Genomic DNA, 23,776 nt, shown 5'->3' with positions numbered 1-23,776 from the left:
CCAATGTACTCACATCCTACCTTACCTTTGTCTGTACACTATGCCTTGAATCTATGCTATCGTGCCCAGAAACCAGCTCCTTTTACTCTCTGTTCCGAACGTGCTAGACGGCCAGTTCGTATAGCATTTAGCCGTACCCTTATCCTCTCTGTTCCTCTGGTGATGTAGAGGTTAATCCAGGTCCTGCAGTGCCTAGCTCCACTCCCACTCCCCAGGTGCTCTCATTTGTTGACTTCTGTAACCGTAAAAGCCTTGGTTTCATGCATGTTAACATTAGAAGCCTACTCCTAAAGTTTGTTTTATTCACTGCTTAAGCATACTCTGCCAACCCGGATGTCTTAACCGTGTCTGAATCCTGGTTTAGGAAAACCACCAAAAACCCTGAAATCTCCATTGCTAACCATAACATTTTCCGCCAAGATAGAACTGCCAAAGGGGGCGGTGTTGCAATCTACTGCAAAGATAGTAATACAGAACTCTGCAGGCTATCCAAGTCTCTACCCAAACAATTTGAGCTTCTACTTCTAAAAATTCACCTTTCCAGAAACAAGTCTCTCCCTGTTGCCGCTTGCTATAGACCTCCCTCTGCCCCCAGCTGTGCCCTCGATACCATATGTGAATTGATTGCCCCCCATCTATCTTCTGAGCTCGTGCAACTAGGTGACCTAAACTGGTACATGCTTAACACCCCGGCCATCCTACAATCCAAGCTTGATGCCATCAATCTCACACAAATTATCAATTAACCTACCAGGTACAAATCCATAAACACGGGCACCCTCATAGATGTAAACAGTAGTTTATGTGTCGGGGGGCTAGGGTCAGTTTGTTATATCTGGAGTACTTCTCCTGTCCTATTCGGTGTCCTGTGTGAATTTAAGTGTGCTCTCTCTAATTCTCTCTTTCTTTCTCTCTCTTGGAGGACCTGAGCCCAAGTACCATGCCTCAGGACTACCTGACATGATGACTCCTTGCTGTCCCCAGTCCACCTGGCCGTGCTGCTGCTCCAGTTTCAACTGTTCTGCCTTATTATTATTGGACCATGCTGGTCATTTATGAACATTTGAACATCTTGGCCATGTTCTGTTATAATCTCCACCCGGCACAGCCAGAAGAGGACTGGCCACCCCACATAGCCTGGTTCCTCTCTAGGTTTCTTCCTAGGTTTTGGCCTTTCTAGGGAGTTTTTCCTAACCACCGTGCTTCTACACCTGCATTGCTTGCTGTTTGGGGTTTTAGGCTGGGTTTCTGTACAGCACTTTGCGATATCAGCTGATGTACGAAGGGCTATATAAATACATTTGATTTGATTTGATGTCATCCTAACTAACTCGCCCTCCAAATACTCTGCTGTTTTCAATCAAGATCTCAGCGATCACTGCCTCATTGCCTGCGACCAAACGACCACCCCTCATCACTGTCAAACGCTCCCTAAAACACTTCTGCGAGCAGGCGTTTCTAATCGACCTGTTCGGGGTATCCTGGAATGACATTGACCTCATCCCGTCAGTAGATGATGCCTGGCTATTCTTTAAAAGTGCCTTCCTAACCATCTTAAATAAGCATGCCTCGTTCAAAAAATGTAGAACTAGGAATAGATATAGTCCTTGGTTCACTCCAGACCTGTCTGCTCTTGACCAGTACAAAAAACATCCTGTGGCGTTCTGCATTAGCATCAAATAGCCCCCGTGATATGCAACTTTTCAAGGAATTTAGGAACACATATACTCAGGCAGTTAGGAAAGCTAAGGCTAGCTTTAGGCTAGCTTTTTCAAACAGAAATGTGCATCCTGTAGTACTAACTCAAAAAAGTTCTGGGACACTGTAAAGTCCATGGAGAATAAGAGCACCTCCTCCCAGCTGCCCACTGCTCTGAGGCTAGGAAACACTGTCACCACCGATAAATCCACTATAATTGAGAATTTCAATAAGCATTTCTCTACGGCTGGCCATGCTTTCCACCTGGCTACCCCTAACCCGGTCTACTGCCCGGCACCCTCCACAGCAATCCGCCAAAGCCCCCACCATTTCTCCTTCACCCAAATCCAGATAGCTGATGTTCTGAAGGAGCTGCAAAATCTGGACCCCTACAAATCAGCCAGGCTAGACAATCTGGACCCTCTCTTTCTAAAATGATCTGCTGAAATTGTTGCAACCCCTATTACTAGCCTGTTCAACCTCTTTTTTGTATCGTCTGAGATTCCCAAAGATTGGAAAGCTGCCGCGGTCATCCCCCTCTTCAAAGGGGGTGACACTCTAGACCCAAACTGCTACAGACCTATATCTATCCTACCCTGTCTTTCTAAGGTCTTCGAAAGCCAAGTTAACAAACAGATTACCGACCATTTCGAATCCCACCGTACCTTCTCCGATCTGCAATCTGGTTTCAGAGCTGGTCATGGGTGCACCTCAGCCACGCGCAAGGTTCTAAACGACATCATAACCGCCACCGATAAGAGACATTACTGTGCAGCCGTATTCATCGACCTGGCCAAGGCTTTCGACTCTGTCAATCACCACATTCTTATTGGCAGACTCGACAGCCTTGGTTTCTCAAATGATTGCCTCGCCTGGTTTACCAACTACTTCTCAGACAGAGTTCATTGTGTCAAATCGGAGGGCCTGTTGTCCAGCCCTCTGGCAGTCTCTATGGGGGTGCCACAGGGTTCAATCCTCGGGCCGACTATCTTCTCTGTATACAACAATGAGGTTGCTCTTGTTGCTGGTGATTCTCTGATACACCTCTATGCAGACAACACCATTTTGTATACTTCTGGCCCCTCTTTGGACACTGTGTTAACTAACCTCCAGACGAGCTTCAATGCCATACAACTCTCCTTCCGTGGCCTCCAACTGCTCTTAAACGCAAGTAAAACTAATTGCATGCTATTCAACCGATCACTGCCCGCACCTGCTGGCCCGTCCAGCATCACTACTCTGGACGGTCCTGACTTAGAATATGTGGACAACTACAAATACCTAGGTGTCTGGTTAGACTGTAAACTTTCCTTCCAGACTCACATTAAGCATCTCCAATCTAAAATTAAATATATTCGGCTTCCTATATAACAACAAAGCATCCTTCACTCATGCTGCCAAACATACCCTCGTAAAACTGACCATCCTACCGATCCTCGACTTTGGTGATGTCATCTATAAAATCACAGTGCCTGAGCTGTGCTTTGGGTCATTGTCCTGTTGTAGGAGGAAATTGGAGGAAATTGGCTCCAATTAAGTGCCGTCTACAGGGTATGGCATGGCGTTGCAAAATGGAGTGATAGCCTTCCTTCTTCAAGATCCCTTTTACCCTGTACAAATCTCCCACTTTACCGCCACTAAAGCACTCCCAGATCATCACATTGCCTCCACCATGCTTGACAGACGGCGTCAAGCACTCCTCCAGCATATTTTCATTTTTTCTGCGGCTCACGAATGTTCTTCTTTGTGATCCAAACACCTCAAACTTATATTTGTCTGTCCCTAACATTTTTTTACAATCTTCCTCTGTCTAGTGTCTGTGTTATTTTGCCCATCTTAATCTTTTATTTTTATTGGCCAGTCTGAGATATGTTTTTTATTTTCTTTTCAACTCTGCCTAGAAGGTCAGCATCCCGGAGTCACCTCTTCACTGTTGAGGGTTGAGACTGGTGTTTTGCGGGTACTATTTAATTAAGCTGCCAATTGAGGACTTGTGAGGCGTCTGTTTCTCAAACTAGACACTCTAATGTAACTATTATTTTGCTCAGTTGTGCACCGGGGCCTTCCACTCCTCTTTCTATTCTGGTTAGAGCCCGTTTGCGCTGTTCTGTGAAGGGAGTAGTACACAGCATTGTACCAGATCTTCAGTTTCTTGAATGGAATAGCCTCCATTTCTCAGAACAAGAATAGACTGACGAGTTTCAGAAGAAAGTTATTTGTTTCTGGACATTTTGAGCCTGTACTCAAACCCACAAATGCTGATGCTCCAGATACTCAGCTAGTCTAAAGGCCAGTTGTATTGCTTCTTTAATCAGAACAACAGTTTTCAGCTGTGCTAACATAATTGCAAAATGGTTTTCTAATGATCAATTAGCCTTTTAAAATGATCAACTTGGATTAGCTAACACAACGTGCCATTGGAACACAGGAGTGATGGTTGCTGATAATGGGCCTCTGTACGCCTATGTAGATATTGCATAAAAAAAATCTGCCGTTTCGAGCTACAATAGTCATTTACAACATTAACAATGTCTACACTGTATCTCTGATCAATTTGATGTTATTTAATGGCCCAACAATTTGCATTTCTTTCAAAAACAAAGACATTTCTAAGTGGCCCCAAACTTTTGAACGGTAGTGTACATACAGGTTCAATATTATGTGCATTTATAAATTATTAATAGCTGCAGGTAAATAGTGGCTCACTATTTAGCAAGCACTGACTGGCTAGCTCACTATTTTGACCAATGTTTTATAACTCATTTAATAATGGTTTATAATGCATTTACAAATGATTAAATAACCATTATTAACGTCATTACAAACGGTTTAGAAACCATTTACAAATTAAACCATATTGTAAAGTGTTACCCATTTTACTCATAAATGTAATTTCTTATAAATTCCAAGACACTCCCTAGAGTACCAAATATTATTTGTTTTTATTAAGGTTAGGTATATGCTTTTGTCTTATTTATATAAGAACATTCCAACTTGGTTTAGCATGATCTATTCCATTATGGCATGATTCCACTATTTGTATTATTTGTATGACTTTCATTGAGATACTTTTTTTAAGGCAAACTGCTAATTCCACTTTTGTGGCTAATCCTTATTGTGGCTAGCTTCACATAGGTGGGTCCGACCACCATTAATCAAGTAAGAACTGTCTTATAAATTAGGGTTATTTTAGATGATAACTAGCTAGATAGGTGGGTCCGACCTAGTTATCTAAAATAACCCTAATAACCCTTGTTATAGGGTTATTACCTATGTGAAGCTAGCCACAATAAGGATTAACCACAAAAGTGGAATTTGCTGTTCGCCTTCAAAGTACAAGTATCTCATTGAAAGTGATGGAAATTAATACAAATAGTGGAATCATGCCATAATGGAATAGACCATGCTAAACGAGGTTGGAATATTCCTGTATAAATTCAACAAAATACAATTTGTTTATTTGACAAGAATCTGTTTTAATTAACTTGATATATTAGACTTTAGAATTGCATTTGTATTTTATTTAACCAGGTAAACTAGTTGAGAACAAGTTCTCATTTACAACTGCGACCTGGCCAAGATAGAGCAAAGCAGTGCGACACAAACAACAGCACAGAGTTGCACATTGATTTTGGATCAATGACATGGGGTATCAGTCTACTCAGTGACAGCCAGAGAACATTAGCGTCGTAGCTCTTATTGCGGGACTCTGAAACCACTGTGAATTGAGACACATTTATTGTACTATTCCAGAGAATAAAAATTACAACGTGGATGTTTTGGAGCCTGATAACTATTGAGGACTTTGGGAAAGGCATTTGGGTGCTAAGTATTTAATTCTTTATTTTATTTAACTCGGCAAGTCAGTTAAGAACAAATTCTTATTTCAATGACAGCCTACCGGGCAACTGCCTTGTTCAGGGACAGAACAGATTTTTACCTTGTTAGCTCGGGAATTCAATCCAGCAACCTTTCGGTTACTGGCCCAACACTCTAACCACTAGGCTAACTTACCTGCCACCCCTAGTAGACTGATACCCAATCCTTAGTGCAACATGAATGTCAATACGCACAATAGGCTAACTGGGGAGGTGATTTCCCACAGTCAAAGTCCCGCAATAGGAGCTACGAAAGGCCAAACGCAAATTCCACTTCGTGGCTAATCCTTATTGTGGCTAGCTTCACAACACATAACCCCGTCCGGTCAAGCATACCAGACAGATGAAGCTAGCTGGATGCTTATAACGTTAGCTTTGGGCAACAAACAGAGTAGCTGGCTAGCTAGTTGTTTCAATAGGAGAACAACAAGCGGCTACCTAGCTAATACTTGCTCACATGGATTCCTAAATTACTGCAATTTCAACTGGTCATTGTTTTCAAGCTGGTTTCATTTGTGCTAGCTATGTACCAAGCTAAAGCTAGCTACCCCATAAGTTGCTAATAACGCCTGTATCAAATATATTTGTAAACATTGTTTATCCTGCTCGTTTGATTCTGATCTAATTTCAAATGCTCACACAGACGTTTTCCCTTTCAGTCGAACGAATAATACCTTATTACCAAAGCAGTATTGCACAGCAGTGATCATAATGGTGGCGCTTGGCTTGTACATGCAAATTCAGCACACACAACATTCTATTTGACGTGTCAAATTAAATGTGTATTTATTTTTTGACACGCAAAGACCCAAACTGCGTTCCATAGAATTATACTGTCTGAAAAGGTAGATACGCTTCTGACCCGGCACCGTTTTTACTAAAAACTGTCAGGTTCGAACATTGAGCAAAACCAGCAACAGGTCTTTAAAAACAATTTGATTGGATATTAACAAACGCAAACTACCTCGCCTACTACCTACATACATTCATTGGCTAGATAGAAAGGAGGCGGGATTTATGGTAGACTAGTCGTCGTCGCAGGGGAGGAAGGGCAAGACGGACATCTTGGTGAGGTCGAAAGATTGAGTGCTAAGGTAATTCTTTAAATAATTAACTTTTACAAATATAAACTGCATAACGGTATACTATATGTGTTAATAGTCAAACTGTTGTTGAAATATGGACAGCATTGACGGCGGTCAGCTTCAACCACAGTCGTTTCTGAGCTAGCCAGTCGTTAGCTAGCTTGCTGGCTTACAACTTCTGTACGTTAGCTAGCTAACAGTCTTGCTGCTTGAAATGAATGTGTTTTGGGGCGATGATATTGCCACTGTGAAAAATAACATGCAATGTTTGCTTGCTAAGAATAGTTAACAACCTAAAGATCTCCTGGGTCATTAATCGTGTCATATTTTTATGATGAAACAAGCGCTTTCCTTCCCTGGACAGGCAAGGCAAATTGTGCGAGTTTGACTGTGATAAGTTGTGCTCGATTTAGCTTGGAAGGCTAGCCGGGTGGGCGTGGTGTAAATGTTTGGGACCATTCCATCGGCTGGCACATCGGGCTGTGACTTAAATCGAGTGCACCTACTCTTATTTATTGCAGCAAGCACAAATGTAAATGGATATGGACCATAATAACGAATTAATGCACACGGTTTAGTATTTGGGAATTTGACTACAGCATAGGTACCTTCATTGTCAAATAATCAGTATGTTTCATGTTATTAATTTATTTAATTAACCCTTAAATAAATTATTTTATTCAAACGAATTAGTTACCATATAAGTTCATGTGTAGGGTATGTCAGAGAATGGTTTATCTATAGATGGCTATAATAACACATGTTTTCCCCCTCAGCTTGCCAGCTATCCTGCTCAGATGCCTAGACATTGCTCTGCAGGTGGATGCAAATCCCGTGACACCAGGGAAAATCGTAAGGCTGGCATTACCTTTCACAGGTAAGTGGATCCAATATAATTTTACCTAAGCATTAAGACGATGGCCTCTATTTTCGTCTGGCGCTAAGGAGGCGCAAGTGTCAAACGCACGTTAGTTTGCAATTTTGTCATGTAAAAATTGTCGCACTGGCATTTTCAAGCCCTAACACCAGGTTTGGCAATTTAGGAAACTGGTCAGAATTGAAGGAATGATGGATGGTGTTAAATACAGGGCAATTCTTGAGGGAAACCTGTTTCAGTCTTCCAGAGATTTGAGATTGGGACGGAGGTTCACCTTCGAGCAGGACATACTGCTAAAGCAACAGTCGAGTGGTTAGTCGAGTGGTTTACGGGGAAACATTTAAATGTCACGGAATAGCCTAGTCAAAGCTCAGACCTCAATCCAAATGAGAATCTGTGGTATGACTTAAATATTGCTGTACACCAGCGGAACCCATCCAACTTGAAGGATCTGGAGCAGTTTTGCCTTGAATAATGGGCAAAAAGTCTAGTGGCTAGATGTGCCAAGCTTAGAGACGTACCCCAAGAGACTGGCAGCTCTAATTGCTGCAAAAGGTGGTTCTACAAAGTATTGACTTCGGGGGGGTTGAATAGTTATGCACGCTCAATTGTTTTGTCTTATTGCTTGTTTGTTTCACACAAAATATTTTGCATCTTCAAAGTGGTAATCCACTGGCTCAAATGTGTAAAACAAATTATACACCCCCCCCCCGTCCCAAATATCATTTTTAATTCCAGGTTGTAAGGCAACAAAATATGAAAAATGCCCAGGGGGTGAATACTTTTGCAAGCCACTGTATAATGTCAGCTCGCTTGCGCTGATGTGGCAGATACGGCAGTATTTGAGGTGTGTCCTTAAAAACAAGCGCAAAAGTGAAAATTCCATGCAGCACTAATGGGAAGTTTTAAGACCCACAAAAAGGTAACAGTAACGCAGTTAATAATGGCATGTATTTTGCGAGTGGTAGCGTATCCTATCCATGATACACAGTGCCCATGGAATGAGAAGTTTATTTTGTACTGGTGTTTTTCATAGGCTTGTATTTAGAAACCAACTAATGGTCCCCCCCCCCCCCCATTTAGTTTAATTTGATTAAAAGCCAAGCATAGCCTACCCTCCACTTGAATGCTGGTTTAACAGCATCGCACAGGTGTCTTTTTATCCTGGCCAAGTAGTCTATGAATAAAGGGTTTTAAATGGTCTACCTTAATATTTGAGATATTATGGAGGTTTTTGCCCTCGTGCTTTTTCATTGTTTACAATTCACACAATTCACATGCTTGTTCGTCCCCATTTTCAAAGAGTGCCCCTTGTCGGATTACCAAAGACGCGCTCCAGTCCAAACTATTCAGTCCTATAATGCCACTCTTTTTTTTTTTTTAAGAATCTGCCTCGCACATAGGCAACGATACAATTGACAGGAGCCTATTATTTTGTATAGACGTGCGAATGTTCTGCGTAAAGATATTTAGGTCTGCGAGTGCATAGAGTGCCTTGGAACGAGAGAAGCAATTAATAATTTTTATGACCGATCCTATTTAGAAATAACAGGATTTTAGTCAAATTAAAAGAGTAACTTATTAGAAAGATTCACAGTTTATGGTGTGAATGTACATGGCTCGATTGTAATGCTATTTCTGGATAAGTGCAAATATGATCTGTAAGATGGTTCCATGATGTTTATAAAACATTAATACAAATAAAATTACTGTTATAATGCTCGCAAATGTGAGTGGCCATTCCCTCTTTCTTTATATTGGATCTTTATCCAGCCCCTTTGAAAAGTTTGGATGTGCATCAAACCCTCCATAGTCTACCATAGATACCTTGTCTGTATTATACGCCCACAGGGAACAATTATGATTTACCATTGTGTTAGATTTGTTCAAATATAGCCCTGTGACTTGTACAGTGTGTTTGGAAAGTATTCAGACCCCTTCCCTTTTTGCAAATGTTTCTTCAAAATGTATTTAAAAAAACATAACATTTACAAGTATTCAGACCCTTTGCTATGAGCCTCGGAATGGAGCTCGGGTACATCCAGTTTCCATGAATCATCCTTGATGTTTCTACAACTTGATTGGAGTCCACCTGTGGTAAAATCAATTGATTGGACATGATTTGGAAAGGCACACACCTGTCTATATAAGGTCCCACAGTTGACAGTGCATGTCAGAGCAAAAACCAAGCCTTGGAGGTCGAAGGAATTGTCCGTAGAGCTCCGATTGTGTCGAGGCACAGATCTGGGGAAGGGTACCAAAAATGTCTGCAGCATTGAAGGTGCCCAAGAACACCGTTGCCTCCATCATTCTTAAATGGAAGAAGTTTGGAACCACCAAGACTATTCTTAGAGCTGGCCGCCCGGCCAAACTGAGCACTCAGGGGAGAAGGGCCTTGGTCAGGGAGGTGACCAAGAACCCGATGGTCACTGACAGAGCTCTAGAGTTCCTCTGTGGAGATGGGAGAACCTTCCAGAATGACAACCATCTCTGCAGCACTCCACCAATCAGGCCTTTATGGTAAAGTGGCCAAACAGAAGCCATTCCTCAGTAAAAAGGCACATGACAGCCCGTCTGGAGTCATGGTCTGATGAAACCAAGATGGAACTCTTTGGCCTGAATGCCAAGCCTCACGTCTGGAGGAAACCTGGCACCATTCCTACGGTGAAGCAAGGTGCTGGCAGCATCATGCTGTAGGGATGTTTTTCAGCGGCAGGGACTGGGAGGCGAGTCAGTATCGAGGCAAAGATGAACAGAGCAAAGTACAGAAATCCTTGATGAAAACCTGCTCCAGAGCACTCAGGACCTCAGCCTGTGGCGAAGGTTCACCTTCCAACAGGACAATGACCCTAAGCACACAGCCAAGACAACTCAGGATATTTCAGTTTATTTTATTTTTAATACATTTGCAAAAATGTCTAAACCTGTTTTTTTCTTTGTCATTATGGGGTATTGTGTGTAGATTGATAAAAAATTTTTTATCAATTTTAGAAGGCTGTAATGTCAAAATGTAACAAAGTCAAGGAGTCTGAATACTTTATGAATGCGCTGTAAAGCAGTAGCCTACTACGGCAGAAAAGTTGTGTTCAGGTATGAACTGGCAATCATCACCAACTCACTGTTTAGAAACTCCAAACCCTGAACATTTGTCATATATACAGAAGATTTTTAAATGAACGCAGACCTTCTACTTAACCATGTGCATGGCAGACTAATACATTATTGCAAGTCTTCATTAAGTTCCTGTGGTTGCCAGGTTGCCAAAGCGTGGAACACCACGCCGGGACCTATGGATCATCAACTCGCACCGCAAGGGCCCACAAGGCCAGGGGCCATGGGACCCCCAGAGCAACTTCATCTATTTCTGCTCCAAGCACTTCACCCCAGAGAGTTTTGAACTCTCAGGTGTCAGGTATGTAGTGTCTCTTCTAACTGATAGAGGGCAAGCCTAAGATCAACATGCACAATGTCAAGCATTGGCTGGAGTGGTGTAAAGCTCACCGCCATTGGACTCTGGAGCAGTGGAAACGCTTTCTCTGGAGTGCTGAAACACGCTTCACCATCTTGGCAGTCCGACAGATGAATCTGGTTTTGTTGGATGCCAGGAGAACGCTACCTTCCCCAATGCATAGTGCTAACTGTAAAGTTTGGTGGAGGATAAATAATGGTCTGGGGCTGTTTTACATGGTTTGTGCTAGGTCCCTTAGTTCCAGTTAAGGGAAATCTTAAGGCTACAGCATAGTGACATTCTAGATGATTCTGTTTTTCCAACTTTGTGGCAACAGTTTGGGTCAGTTTGGGTCAGTTTGGGTCAGCATGGCAATGCCCCCGTGTAGAAAGCGAGGTCCATACAGAAATGGTTTGTCGAGATCAGTGTGGAAGAACTTGCCTGGCCTGCACAGAGCCTAATCGCCTAACATCAGTGCCCGACCTCACTAATGCTCTTGTGACTGAATGGAAGAAAGTCTCCGCAGCAATATTCCAAAATCTAGTGTAAAGCCTTCCCAGAAGTGTGGAGGCTGTTAGAACAGCAAATGGGGGACCAACTCCATATTAATGGACACTATTTTGGAATGAGATGTTCAACGAGCAAGTGTCCACATACTTCTGGTCATGTGTATGAAAATATACAGTATGTAACAGTGCATCAAGGATAACTGCCAGCATTTTAAATGATCGCCATCTTACCTTCTAACTTTACACAGTGGGTACCGAAGGCTCAAGGACGATGCATTGCCCACAGTCTTCGAAATGGTCCTGCAGCCAGGAGGAAGAGGAGGGGGAGAAACTCCTAGAGGAAAGGGCAAACAGAATGTCATAAGCCTACAGACCAGGTAAGAAAATTGAATAAATTAAATGTATTTGTTATATTGTCTATCATATATATGGGACGTACATGTAGCACAGTGTGCAATTTGATTTTAGTCGTACACTTTATGAATCGAAGCGATGAGTCGCTATTGTACATGTAGATCAGAGCTGGGATGCATGTTAAATGTCATCTATTCTTTTTTTAAGGAGGTCCCGCTCTCTGAAAGTGGAACAAAACAGCCAGAATGGCACACAACAAGAAATTGAAGTGAAAAATATAGTTAGTGGAGAACAAGTTCAGGGCTCTGAGACACCCAATGGGGAACCTAATAACCGGATAGAGCCCCTCCCTTCCCCCCAGGGAACGTCTGTGCCGACTGTTGAAACACCACAGGGTTCCCCTCAACAACCATCAGGCTCTTCACCCGGAGACCCATCTGGCTCTCCATGCTCTCCCCGTCCTCATTCCCCATCGCGATACATGCTGCGCCTACCCCCACCTCCTGGCTTCTACCTGCCCAAGGAACACAACTATGCTCAGCATTGCCCCCTGGTGTGGCGGAAGCGTTACGACAGGGCCATCGACAGCCTGGAGAAGTCCCTGCGTCTGCTTAGTGCGGCCAGGCGGAGGGAGAACCGGCTGCGGCATGCGCTCCTGCGCCTCAGAGAGAATCGTCTGAAACACACCCTGCTTCGCTCCCGGGATGGAGCTAAGGGCAGGGGAGGTCGAATTCAGGGGTTGGAGAGGAGAGGACATGGAGATAAGGCAGGAGGTGCCAGCCTGGCAGAGCCAGAAGAGACTGAGATGGATGGAGTGCCAGAGGACTTGGGGCTATTTGAAGACGGACCTGGGGAACCGATTGACTGGGGTGGGCGGGTCCAGACTACAGAGACTAAAGCTGGGTTGGAAGAGGAGGGGGGTTACTGCTTCTACTGTGGAAGAGGGCGAGAGGACGATGGGGTTAAAGTGTCCAGGGGAAGCTCTCAGATAAGGAAAGGTGGACAGGGAACTATGGATGATGGCTCATGGAGCTCTCAGGTTGATGAGGGGGACAGAGATGGTCGAAGAGGAAGACGAATTCTAAAGAAGGCTCGAGTTCGAAAGGTTGGAGAGGCCACAACATATGCAGGAGCGCCACAGGAAAGCTATGAAAGCTACTACTATCACTGTGGCGCATCTGAGAGTGGTGAAGATGTGCAGGTAGTCATGGTGGAGCTGCCACCTGAGAAAGGGGTGAAAGCTGGCGTGGAACTTCACTGCAACCCTCAGCTGTCCATCCCCCTGTTACAAACACAATCACCGGTGGGCCTTCAGCAGATGCAGCCCTCAGGCAGAGCAGCACTGCAGGATACCCACAGCCGGGTTCAATTCCTGCAGCCTTGCCCAGCCTCCCAGCAAGGGTTACTCGTCACAGAACTGAACTCAATAGAAGCAGAGCCAGTGGACAGCCAGCAGCAGCTGGAGGAGCCGGTGTTCTGGATGCAGGAGGGCCAACTGCTCTTAGTGCCTGTGCCCTCTGAAGATTGGCTGAAGGGCACAGTTGGGATGGAGGGAGAGGCAGAAGAGGTGGGAGCACAAACCATATTAGTGTCAGAGTTGGGATTTCCTAGAGACTTGGTGGAGGAGAAAAAGGGGCTGTGCTTGGAGGGTGGGGGTACAGGGCTGAGGGTTATATTGCCCACTGATGGACAGGGAGGCCACCACTCAGATATCAGGACTACTGTGGTGAGCGGTGACGTGAGGGAGCGGTTGAAAGAACACTTGGAGGGGTTTCAGCTCCAGCTTAGCAGTGAGTTTATTGACTGATGGCTGTATCATATTTAAGGTCCAAAGGGTGAAAGCCTTCATGTAGAGAGTGCAAAGGTGTCAGCACACTGTTGTTTTATATACATCAGCGAAGATGGTGAAATGTTAACTTATAACTTAAATCAGGTTGGAAAGTCAAGAGAACCATTTAGCAGGACAAATCAGTCAGTCATATTCTTACCAGCTTGTTAGCCCAAAATGCAACCCAACCCAAAAAAATACAAAAACATTCCATTTACTCACTTCACGCAGGCTTGTGTAGTAGAGCAGTGGTTCCCAAACTGGGGGGCGCGCTGAGAGGTCGGTGGAGGGCGCAAGGTGCAATTTCAAAATTGGGTAGTGCATCATCAGTTCCTCTTGTCATGTCAGTCATTGCATACATTAGAGAGCTATTTATAACTTGTTAGAAATCAACTCGCCCATGTCAGCTAACTTTCTTTTTTTTTAAGCTAGGTTTTTATAGCCTATAGATTCTGTTGTAATGTTTGAGTCACTCAAATATCACATGAATAAACATTAGACATGGCAAACTGTGTAGAATTGCAAGAAAATGTGCTTTAAACATGTGAAATGTTCTCTAAGCCAACAAGAGGGGTGTGAACAATTTGTGTCATGAACAGTGCTTGTGCCCATAAAAATAGACATGGTGCACGCATGCGCAGGGTTGATGTTCCCCAATGCAGGAAGGGGGAAGGGGGCCCCTTGTAAAAACGTTTGGGAACCCCTGTAGTAGAGCATACAAAGTGTAATTGAAAACATTTCAAAGCATACATCACATAATTAACAAAATACATTGTAAATCACGCTCAGTTACACTTGTCATTGCCTGTACATACAATTATTACAGTATTAATAAAATAAAACGTATAATCATTTCACCATCTGTAACCTTAAGACTTTGTTCATGCTTACAAATTTCATGTAACTGATTACATTTGGCATGCATGTCATTTATACCGTATTACAGGGGCTGCCAAAGGGTTGCTGGAATTGATATTTAGTTATTTTAAGACATTTCTGTTAGTTTATTCACAAAATAGTACAGAAGTGTGTGAGTCACTGCAATGACCCCAAAATGACTCAATCTAGGTACGCAAAACCCATCCAAAATATTGTCTTGGGCAATAAGGTACAGCCAAAATAAGTGAGAAAATCATGTTAGATTGTATTAAGTGGAACATCCCTTTTAATTAGGGTGCCCTGTCCTAAACAACGTGCAACAATCGGCTCACAATCTGAGGGCAAATTTAAACAATCCAGACTTGGAATGTTTTTTTTTCCCAAAAAATGTGTTTTACCCCTTCAACTGATGGTTTGATTATTCTTCACACTCAAGAAACTCGTGGCATCCTACATTTTATGCAGTTAAATTCATACATTGTGAGCAGTTTGTTTTAACTTCGAAAAGACCTAGGCCTTTTCTCATTTAGAAAAAGTCAGTTCTCCATCCTCTGGCCTAGAATCTGGTCGAAGAGATGTCAATTTGTCTGTAAGTGAACGGAAGTGTCCCCTCCTCAATAGGCAAATCTCATCGAGGATAGTGTGTATCCTACCTGAATCCTTTGCGTTAGACTTTTGAAATCTAGGGAATTTTCAATTCCTCCGTCCTCTCTCGCCTCCTTTTGAAAAGGGTAATCGAGGGGAAAGTCAACAAAAATGGGCTTGTATGAAATTACTCTCCTCAACTCGCACGTCATCAGGCAAATTCCGTTTATAGGTGTGGATCCCAAAATAAATACGTAAAGTGATGCAAATAAATTTAAGTTAGCAAAATATAGGTAACACGATAAGCAGTGGTGGAAAAGGTACCTGATTTTCATACTTGAGTAAAAGTAAAGATGCCTTGATAGAAAATGACTCAGGTGAAAATCACCCAGTAAAATACTACTTGAGTAAAAGTCAAAGTATTTGGTTTTAAATATACGTAAGAATCAAAAGTAAATTTAATTGCTCAAATATACTTTGTCAAAAGTAAAAGTATAAATCACTTTAAAATTCCTTATTATTAAGCAAACCAGAGCACCATTTGCTTGTTTTTTATTTTAATTTACAGCTAGCCAGATGCACACACCAATACCCAGTTGACTACATTAAAATGGTAGAAGCACTCAATGGTGCTGCCCATCCTTATACAGCGTTTTGGTCCCTAGAGGCCTTCACCACATAGCCTGGTTTCTTCCTAGGTTTTGGCCTTTCTAGGGAGTTTTTCCTAGCCACCGTGCTTCTACACCTGCATTGCTTGCTGTTTGGGGTTTCTGGCTGGGTTTCTGTACAGCACTTTGAGATATCAGCTGATGTACGAAGGGCTATATAAATACATTTGATTTGATCATTATCTATGGGTAGGATACACTTGACTAGCCGCAAAGAAAGGGGGCTATTGAGGAAGCCTACTTGGTGGCTTTCCACACAACCCCCTCATAATTTTTCCTCGGTCTTTTAAAGGGGGCATTTGATTGCTACATACATTTGACTTTTAATTTCATGACATATGGCCATGGATGCATACATAGCTCTATGAATTCGAGTGGTTACGTTTGTCTATTCCAAGTCCTCAGCTGTTTGCCTCTTCAATCGAGATTCGGTAATAGACCGTCGCAAGAACACCACAGACGAGAACTTTTCCGTCTGCTCTCGTGGAGTCTGAGGTAAGTAATCTCTGGCCAATTTTAATAACAATCGCTTTAATGTAGGTTAAAGCCGAATGGCTAGACTTTTAAGTGGCTCTGTCATTAGCTAACGGTCGCTTGGAAATTGATTTGAGGGCCTTGCTTCTAGCTAGTCTCACACAAAGGTAATAAGACACGGCCACATCATTTAGCTAGCAAACGTTCCATATGCTCAAATAAAACTTCCAATGTGACTCCAGGTTAATGTTTCGTGTCATTGTACGCATTTTACTCTTAATTACTGACTTTTCTTCTCACCTTTTTGTTTCATGGTGGTTACGAAGATGGACTGTTTTTTTTTATCGTTTGGTGAAACGGTATCTCTGAGAACTGACAACCTCGCCTGTAACCGCGCTCCCTCTGTGGCCCCTTTGACAGTGGTTGTGGTTTGTGTTGTGCGGAATTGAAGCCTGACAGAAATCTACCATGCCTACCTACACTGTGGGTTCCCTTGAGTGATTTCAAGACCGATAAGCCATATTGGATGACGGCACTGTAAAACTTTAAATTTCAGTGATTAGGTTATATTTAGTACTGTTATAACTAGGCTGAAGAGTCTCTGATCTGTCTGATTCACATGGTCCAATTTAAGTATGTCACACATGGGCAAATAACACGTTTACCACAAGTACGATTTTAAGTCTGATCAAGACATGACCAAGTGATGGCAGACGAGCATTCCTGTCCCTCCTGTGAATTTAATGTAGCAAATGACAAATGATGTTGCTGTGAAAAGGATGGCGGCACACCTTGTTCAGGAGTCTGCTGTGTCCAAGACAGTTTCCAAGTCTCACTGGGTCAGTCATTGTTGATCGTTCATTTGTGGTCATTTACTCTCATGAAAGAACAAAGGATGAATGAATGTCTTAGCTAGCCTTGCATCCTTTGCTCCCAGGCTGTCCGACTTGGGAGGATCAGCTGGAGAGTATTAGAGCGGAGGTCAAGGATATCCTCAAGGGCATCTGGAGTGTCCTGGTGAAGAGAGCCATGCAGCTTTCCAAGGAAATGCAGGTAAAATGTCACACTCACAGATGATCAGAATCTGGTCTCTTGGCCCTCCCACCCATACAGTAGGACAGTCAAAGCTATTTTCTGTCCTCGCACCCCAATGGTGGAACCAGCTTCCCCCTGAAGCTAGGATAACAGAGTCCCTGCCTATCTTCTGAAAACATCAAAAATATACCTCTTCAAAGAGGCGTGACTTAAATGTGATGTAAATCAGAATGTCGATAATCCTATGTGATAGCCAATTTGCTTTGCTCTTGGGGGTCTCGCCCTGTTAGACTATGCGTCAGACATCTATTCCTCATGTCTTTTCAGTAGGCAGGTTTCCATTGAGGCAGTTTTATTCAACAAAAGCAATGTTTCCCCCCAAAAAACATTGTAACGTGTTAATGGAAACGGCAGCTATATGAGAAATGTTCTATCTGTCGACAATTCAGAAGTAGGTGATAATTATACACTTCAGAGCCAATGAGCTTAAGTTTGTAGCTAACATCCCCACCCACATCTACCAGTAATGCAATTTTGTACCAATTTGTGTTTTATTCACACTTTCTCACTGCTGAACCAAACAAGTATTACACAATTAGTCTGATGGACTGAAGATAATGTTTAACCTGCTGATCTAAAGCCTAGGTATCTTCAGGTCTCAGATGAGGTTACTCCTCATGCAACTTATGAGTCAACTTAATTCCCTGAGTCAACCCAGTCCTGCCAATGAAAAATCGCTGAATGATTGGTCATCGACACGTTGTTTGCCTAGGCTCACTGTTGGAAGGAGAGTGAGTGTGTCACAAAGAGACATGCCCATCTTAGGAAACTGGGAGAGCGGCAGGAGTATGTCCTGGCCTTCACAGAAAAATCCCTGAACAGTGAAGGCCACACCTTCCTGCTCTCTTGCAAAAGACTGGTACATAATAAGTGTACTCTAAGATCAGCGGTAATGTAAAGGAAACACTCAGGTAACATTAGAGATAATACATACTACTGCCCTGATCTATTCATGTAAAACTTAGATGAATAGCCCTCGCTTTCCCTTCACTATCCCTATGAACCAGAGAAACCGTCATTGTACCACTTTTCCCCTGACCCTTGCACTCTTTACAGGCACTATCCTCTTCCTGCTCTCACAGCCCTCTGTTCTTGTACTCTACGTCTGCTGTGAATGCAACAGGTCCCCAGCGATCTTATCGAAGTGCTGTGAACACGGGAAACAATGACTGCTCGTCATTATCGGGGGTTGCCCAGGACACCAATGTCCCCTATCAGGGTGGCTCCTCTGTCTGACCTGATGGTGGAACTTGTTTCCTGGCCCTTTCATGTCAAAAGGAAAGCGGAGGATGAATATGTTGGTCCGGAGTTGTTTGCGGACCTTGAAGGTTACCAGCGGACTCCCCCTGTGAGAGGATTCCCCCCTGTAGGTGCTGAAAAGCAGGCTGTGGATGTGTCTGCTACAGTTGTCATGGAAAGAGAAGCTGTGCCCACCGTCACAGATCAGAATGCAATGGCTCCAATGTACAGACAAAAAGCTACTAAGGCTTCAGGCAGCCATCAGTCAAATCAGGTTGTTGGCTGGTGTGCTAAAACGGCTAATCGGGTGGTTTTAGCTCCCTTCACACTCCCTGTTATGGGAATCTCCCATCACTTGGAGCATGTCACCAGCAAATGGCACTTTTTATTATATTTTCCTGGCACTGTGAACACTCCCTCCATACTTGATTTTGTCCAACAGCTCCCCAGTTTCTGGTTCCACTGGCACTGTGGGCAGCCTTGACAATGGTCTTCAGCCATAATGACATGCCCTTTTTCAACATCTTGACCCCTGTTGGACAAGGTCAAAACCAAGTGCTCGCTGGTTCTGTCCCACGAGGACCTTGCCCACCAGGTCTGCCAGACCTCACCTCTCCAAAGAGCCCAATGGTTAGTTGGGAAAAAAGGCCTTTACTGTTTAGTATTGTGTAGATGAAAAAATAATGGAAAGTTGAAAGTTTTGCTAAATCACAATTTGGGAATCTTCGGAAGGACTACTTACTGTAGTGTTGCATTATCTGAAGTATAACAATTGTAGATCAACTGTGAATAATTAATCACACCTGCATTTTGAAATGTAATTGGAAACTTTTTGAAAGCATTTATTTATGAATTGTTAAGTACGAACACGCCTACATTCGCATTAATAAGGCACTATCGCACCAATCAAAATCAGAATTATTCGACAGGTATAGAAGAATATTTCAACAGTTCAGGACACAAAGCAGCCCACCTAGGATGGCACTGCTCAGTCAGGATTGTTCAAAAAGGATGAATCCACCTCCGTTCTCCTGTCCAGGCAGACTGTGCAAATGGAAATTGTCTGACAGTTTTTGCTGTTGAAGAAACCACAGAGACAGACATTGTCCAGAATAAAACTGCCCAGACAGACTTTGTCCAGAATGAGACCAACCAGGCTGAACAGCCCAGATGTAAATTGTTCCTGCTCAAGTAATAGGAATCAAGGAGGAACAAACGTAATGGACAGTTTCAGGACCAATGGACTCTGTGAGGGCAGACATGCTTGACCCTGCCCAAACTGTTCTGTTCAGATTAACTTTGTGCAAACTAACACTGTCCAAAGCAACATTGTGCAGACTGAAACTGACCCGACTGACCTTGTCCACACAGAAATGGTTCATGCAACAAACTGTACACAGGGATTTTGTGTAGACCAACTTTCTTGAGACTGAAACCGTGCAGAACGAGACACTGCTGAGACTGAAATTGTGCAGACTGCAACCTTCATTGAAACTGCGCAGAACAAAATTGACCTGTCGAACTTTAACCAGACTGAAACTGTGCAGACAGACCCTGTCCTGACTGAAACTGGGGAACCAGTGCACAGTGGAACTGTCCTTACCGACATTATGCAGACTGCGACTGTGCAGAGGGACCCAGCCCCGACTGACTTCAGATATTGTTCAGACCGACATGTCAACCACCAATGAAACCGATGACACTGTCAATTTGGTCGGTGTAGGGCTGTTGCCGTGACCACCGGTCAAAATTACACGTGATCGTTTAGTCAAGATAATTAGGCTTCTCCAAGCTCTGCTTCTCCAAGCTCTGCTTCTCCAAGCTCTGCTTCTCCAAACTCTGCTTCTCCAAACTCTGCTTCTCCAAACTCTGCTTCTCCAAACTCTGCTTCTCCAAACTCTGCTTCTCCAAACTCTGCTTCTCCAAGCTCTGCTTCTCCAAACTCTGCTTCTCCAAACTCTGCTTCTCCAAGCTCTGCTTCTCCAAACTCTGCTTCTCCAAACTTGCTAACTGCCTGGTACTCAGCACTAATGTCCCTTTAATCACTCTAACATCAATGCACATGTGTTCGGAAGTCTATTCAAACACTTCATGATAGCTCATGTTGTGCGAGAAAACAACAGTGATGGCCGCTAATAAAAAGAGGATCCTATCAGCTTTCTATAGGCTAGGCCTAGTATATTTATTTCTCAACGTTCCTAATATTAAGCACATAGTTTCTTTACAACCGGTGCATAGTCTACCTGGCTGGCATGAAAATCAACCACAGGAAAAGCTTCCTCCATTCACTATTTAAATGCATAGATGACACATATATTTTTTTTTTCTCGCTGCCCCTGTTTCGATACAGGTGCATGATAATGGTCCATTCTAAATCAAAATTCCACACATTGTTTAGTGTATGTAAAGAATAGTCTGATGGGTGACAATATTATCCTATCGCTTGTGAATTATTTATCACTTGTGAATGATGCCCTGCATAAGAAATACTTTTTTTGTGACTTTTTAGAATCATAGTCGCACACCTCATGTAGCCTAGCCCATAGGCCTATATGTTTTTTGATAAGGTTTGTATCACAACTAAAGTGGCCAAATGACTTCTTACAATTAAGCACATTAATCTGTTAAAGGGGTTTAGAACCTAACTGGTATACATAAGCAATGTGTGGGTTTCAAGTTTGTTGCTGAAGATAATTTTTACCATTTAAAAATGCATATTTTATAATAAAAGCATTATATGCATAATCGCATTTGCAATGACTTTTGGTTATGGTGTTTTCCTGCTAATGGAACATTCGTGCTTATAGCCATGTGCGCATTGCTGCGTTTTTATAATATGAAGAAATAGCCTAATAGTTTATCAACATTTTAAGCTAAATGTTCTGATCTGTTGCGTCAGGGGATCGTAGATTGACATAGGCTAGTGCTTTTGCTGTTCTTTATGCCTACTCATCTTGTTGGCTGACAAATTAAATGTGGTCAGTTCATCCAATATCTTCAATATGCACATATTTGCGTCCCCAATGTGTCTGTCTTCACTTGTAGCCTGTGAGAAAGACCCAATCGTGATGGGAGAAGGGCACAACAGCCACTGGCTGCAAAAGGCATGGAATTTTTTCGTTAGTGTGAGTTATGGCCAGGAAGGGGATGTCGCTAGAAATATCCTTTCTATTTTATTCAGCTTTGTTCAATTGTATTCTTCATAATATAAAATAATGCCACGGAATTCTAAGCAAATCTTGTCTGTGAAGTGGCACTAGTGTAGCCCACAGCCATTTGGCATAGCCAGGACCTAGTCAGGACCTAACACAAGGACAACTCAGAGTATGCTATTCTGCTCTTCTGAAATAGACTACTTTTTCTTCATATCACATTTCTTTAGACCTGTCTAAAATAAATGTATTTATTGTGAATGTATAGGCTATATTACATGAATTTATTAGCCTTTTTTAAAATGTAGATGTCCCAAAGGTCTGCATCAGTGGCATTTAGGCTGTATTTATGTTAATTAATGGTCAATTACCATGAGACTGACAGTTATTTGCTTGACAATCACCGGCTGACAGATTTTCGTGACCGCTACAGCCCTAGGTCAGTGTCCCCAACTGCACTCAGGAAGATGACATTGACCTCACCCTTCACCTAGCAGTGAACTCTGCTCTCCTATAGAGGTAAGTGTTTTGCTTTTAGTCCAAATCGACCATGTTAATGCCCAGAATCAATCATAACTTACTCCAGCCTGTACAGCCTTTCTGCAGTCTCTTGACCTTCATATTGAACAACATTTGAAATATTGTGTATATATGTATTTTAATTTAAACTCTTCTTGGTGTAGTCTATACTCTAATGGTATCTGTTTCTAGTTTCATTGGAAGCATTTTTATGGCCAATTTCCTTCATTTTTTTGTATACAATCTGAGCTCAAAGGATGAGTCTTTCTCCCCACGCAGTAGTAAATGTAGCCCATCTCTCTTGCTGTCATACCGGAGTGTGATGACAGTATGGATGATTTTCATGTCGGTGCTGCTGACAGTATTGAAGAGCCTGGGTGCCAGGTGTCTGTTGGGCTTAATAGCAGGTCACAAAAACATTATTTCCTTTATTGTAACATTTGTCAACCAGAAAAACAGCACAAATCATTCTGTGTGCATGACTTCAGTGTGGTGGTATGTAGCATAATATTGAGTTTGTACATGCACGCGTTCGTCATATTGTGTGCACCATCATGGGGTGTAACGTCTGTAGTTTTCTTCAGGTGTCTTTGCTTCGGATACCCATCCTTGGTGCCCCGCCAACCCGCTTCTGCCGCCTCCCAGGTGTCAAAGGGCAGGAAACTGTCGTTCAGGTGAACCAGACGGACGTGCCGGTAAGGCCAACTATTTGGTTTCACCGACTGCATGTGTTATTGGTTTGAATGTGTTAATGTCAGATTTCCCTGCTCACACTGGTTTATACATCCTCCAGCAGCCAGAGTCTCCTTGCTCCTCTATGTTGAGCCCAGACAGTCTGAGGCGCACCCCCTCCAGCTACGAACCCCTTCTGGCCAGGAGGAAGCTCACCCCTGTGTGTCACGTGTGGACGCCGCTTCCACAGGAAGTGTCACATTCTGCCCATCTATGCCTTATCCACCACGTAAGCGTGTTTTAATTAACCAAGTTAATTGCATTCTGAATGAACATGGAGTATATTTTTTTTCAGCCCTGAATTCAGGTAATGTGCCATTTCTGTTCACGAACAGAATTGTTGTTATCTGAATCCTCTGCAAAGTGCGCCTACATTGTCTGTCTGCATAAAGCAGCAACATTTGTACAGTAGGCTCCCCTACTGATGCTGTTCTAATGTCTCCACCCCATGAACTGTTACGTAATTTTGCTGAGAATCACACTTATCTATTACTTCAATAATTGATGTCTTATTTCAATCTGTATTGTTTAAGGACCTCTGAAAATGTGGGCCCCTGTGTGGAAAGATGTTTCACTGTGGGCCCAAATAAAGCATTGAGATTTGTCTGTCTCTGTATTGGCCAGATGTGTGTGTGATGCTGCTCTCCCTGTGAGTGCTGGCAGTGTCGGCTGTGCCGGGACTTCTGATCTGGCGTTGCTGCAGGACTACAGTAGGACTGACAAAGAACTCCTGACCAAATGGTGAGCCTTTTTTAC

At 43.0% G+C, this 23,776-nt stretch overlaps 1 protein-coding gene and 1 long non-coding RNA gene across 4 annotated transcripts; both read left to right on the top strand.

The window, feature by feature from the left end:
• The first annotated feature begins 5,896 nt into the window (after positions 1–5,896).
• On the top strand, positions 5,897–14,534 carry LOC110496309 (uncharacterized). Of its 3 annotated transcripts, none has more exons than XM_021572130.3 (5): positions 5,897–6,670; positions 7,438–7,538; positions 10,795–10,950; positions 11,744–11,872; positions 12,057–14,534. In XM_021572130.3, the coding sequence occupies exons 2-5, from the start codon at positions 7,459–7,461 to the stop codon at positions 13,654–13,656; spliced, it is 1,965 nt and encodes a 654-aa protein (XP_021427805.3). In that variant the 5' UTR covers positions 5,897–6,670; positions 7,438–7,458; the 3' UTR covers positions 13,657–14,534. The 3 variants fall into 3 exon arrangements, with proteins under 3 accessions (XP_021427805.3, XP_021427806.3, XP_090064852.1); XM_021572131.3 differs by having other exon boundaries at positions 6,592–6,670; positions 12,060–14,534; XM_090208726.1 differs by lacking the exon at positions 5,897–6,670 and having other exon boundaries at positions 7,350–7,538.
• A 4,546-nt stretch (positions 14,535–19,080) lies between these two features.
• Positions 19,081–23,761, top strand: LOC149975548 (uncharacterized). The gene is made up of 4 exons (XR_016488519.1): positions 19,081–22,288; positions 22,873–22,962; positions 23,082–23,249; positions 23,645–23,761. It is a non-coding gene; the product is annotated as an uncharacterized LOC149975548 (long non-coding RNA).
• The last annotated feature ends 15 nt before the right edge of the window (positions 23,762–23,776 follow it).

This window comes from Oncorhynchus mykiss, chromosome 18 (genome assembly GCF_057628025.1).
Source record: "Oncorhynchus mykiss isolate SJ-2025 chromosome 18, ASM5762802v1, whole genome shotgun sequence".
Taxonomy (NCBI): Eukaryota; Metazoa; Chordata; class Actinopteri; order Salmoniformes; family Salmonidae; genus Oncorhynchus; species Oncorhynchus mykiss.
Note: the sequence above shows the minus strand (reverse complement) of the source record. Positions and strands in the feature narration are given on the sequence as shown.

Excerpts from the sequence above, each read along its gene's own strand:
- LOC110496309 (XM_090208726.1), top strand. The coding sequence starts at position 7,381 with ATGTCAGAGAATGGTTTATCTATAGATGGCTATAATAACACATGTTTT. Across the intron at positions 7,539-10,794 it reads GCTGGCATTACCTTTCACAG|GTTGCCAAAGCGTGGAACAC; the intron begins GTAAGTGGATCC and ends TGTGGTTGCCAG. Across the intron at positions 10,951-11,743 it reads TTTGAACTCTCAGGTGTCAG|TGGGTACCGAAGGCTCAAGG; the intron begins GTATGTAGTGTC and ends AACTTTACACAG.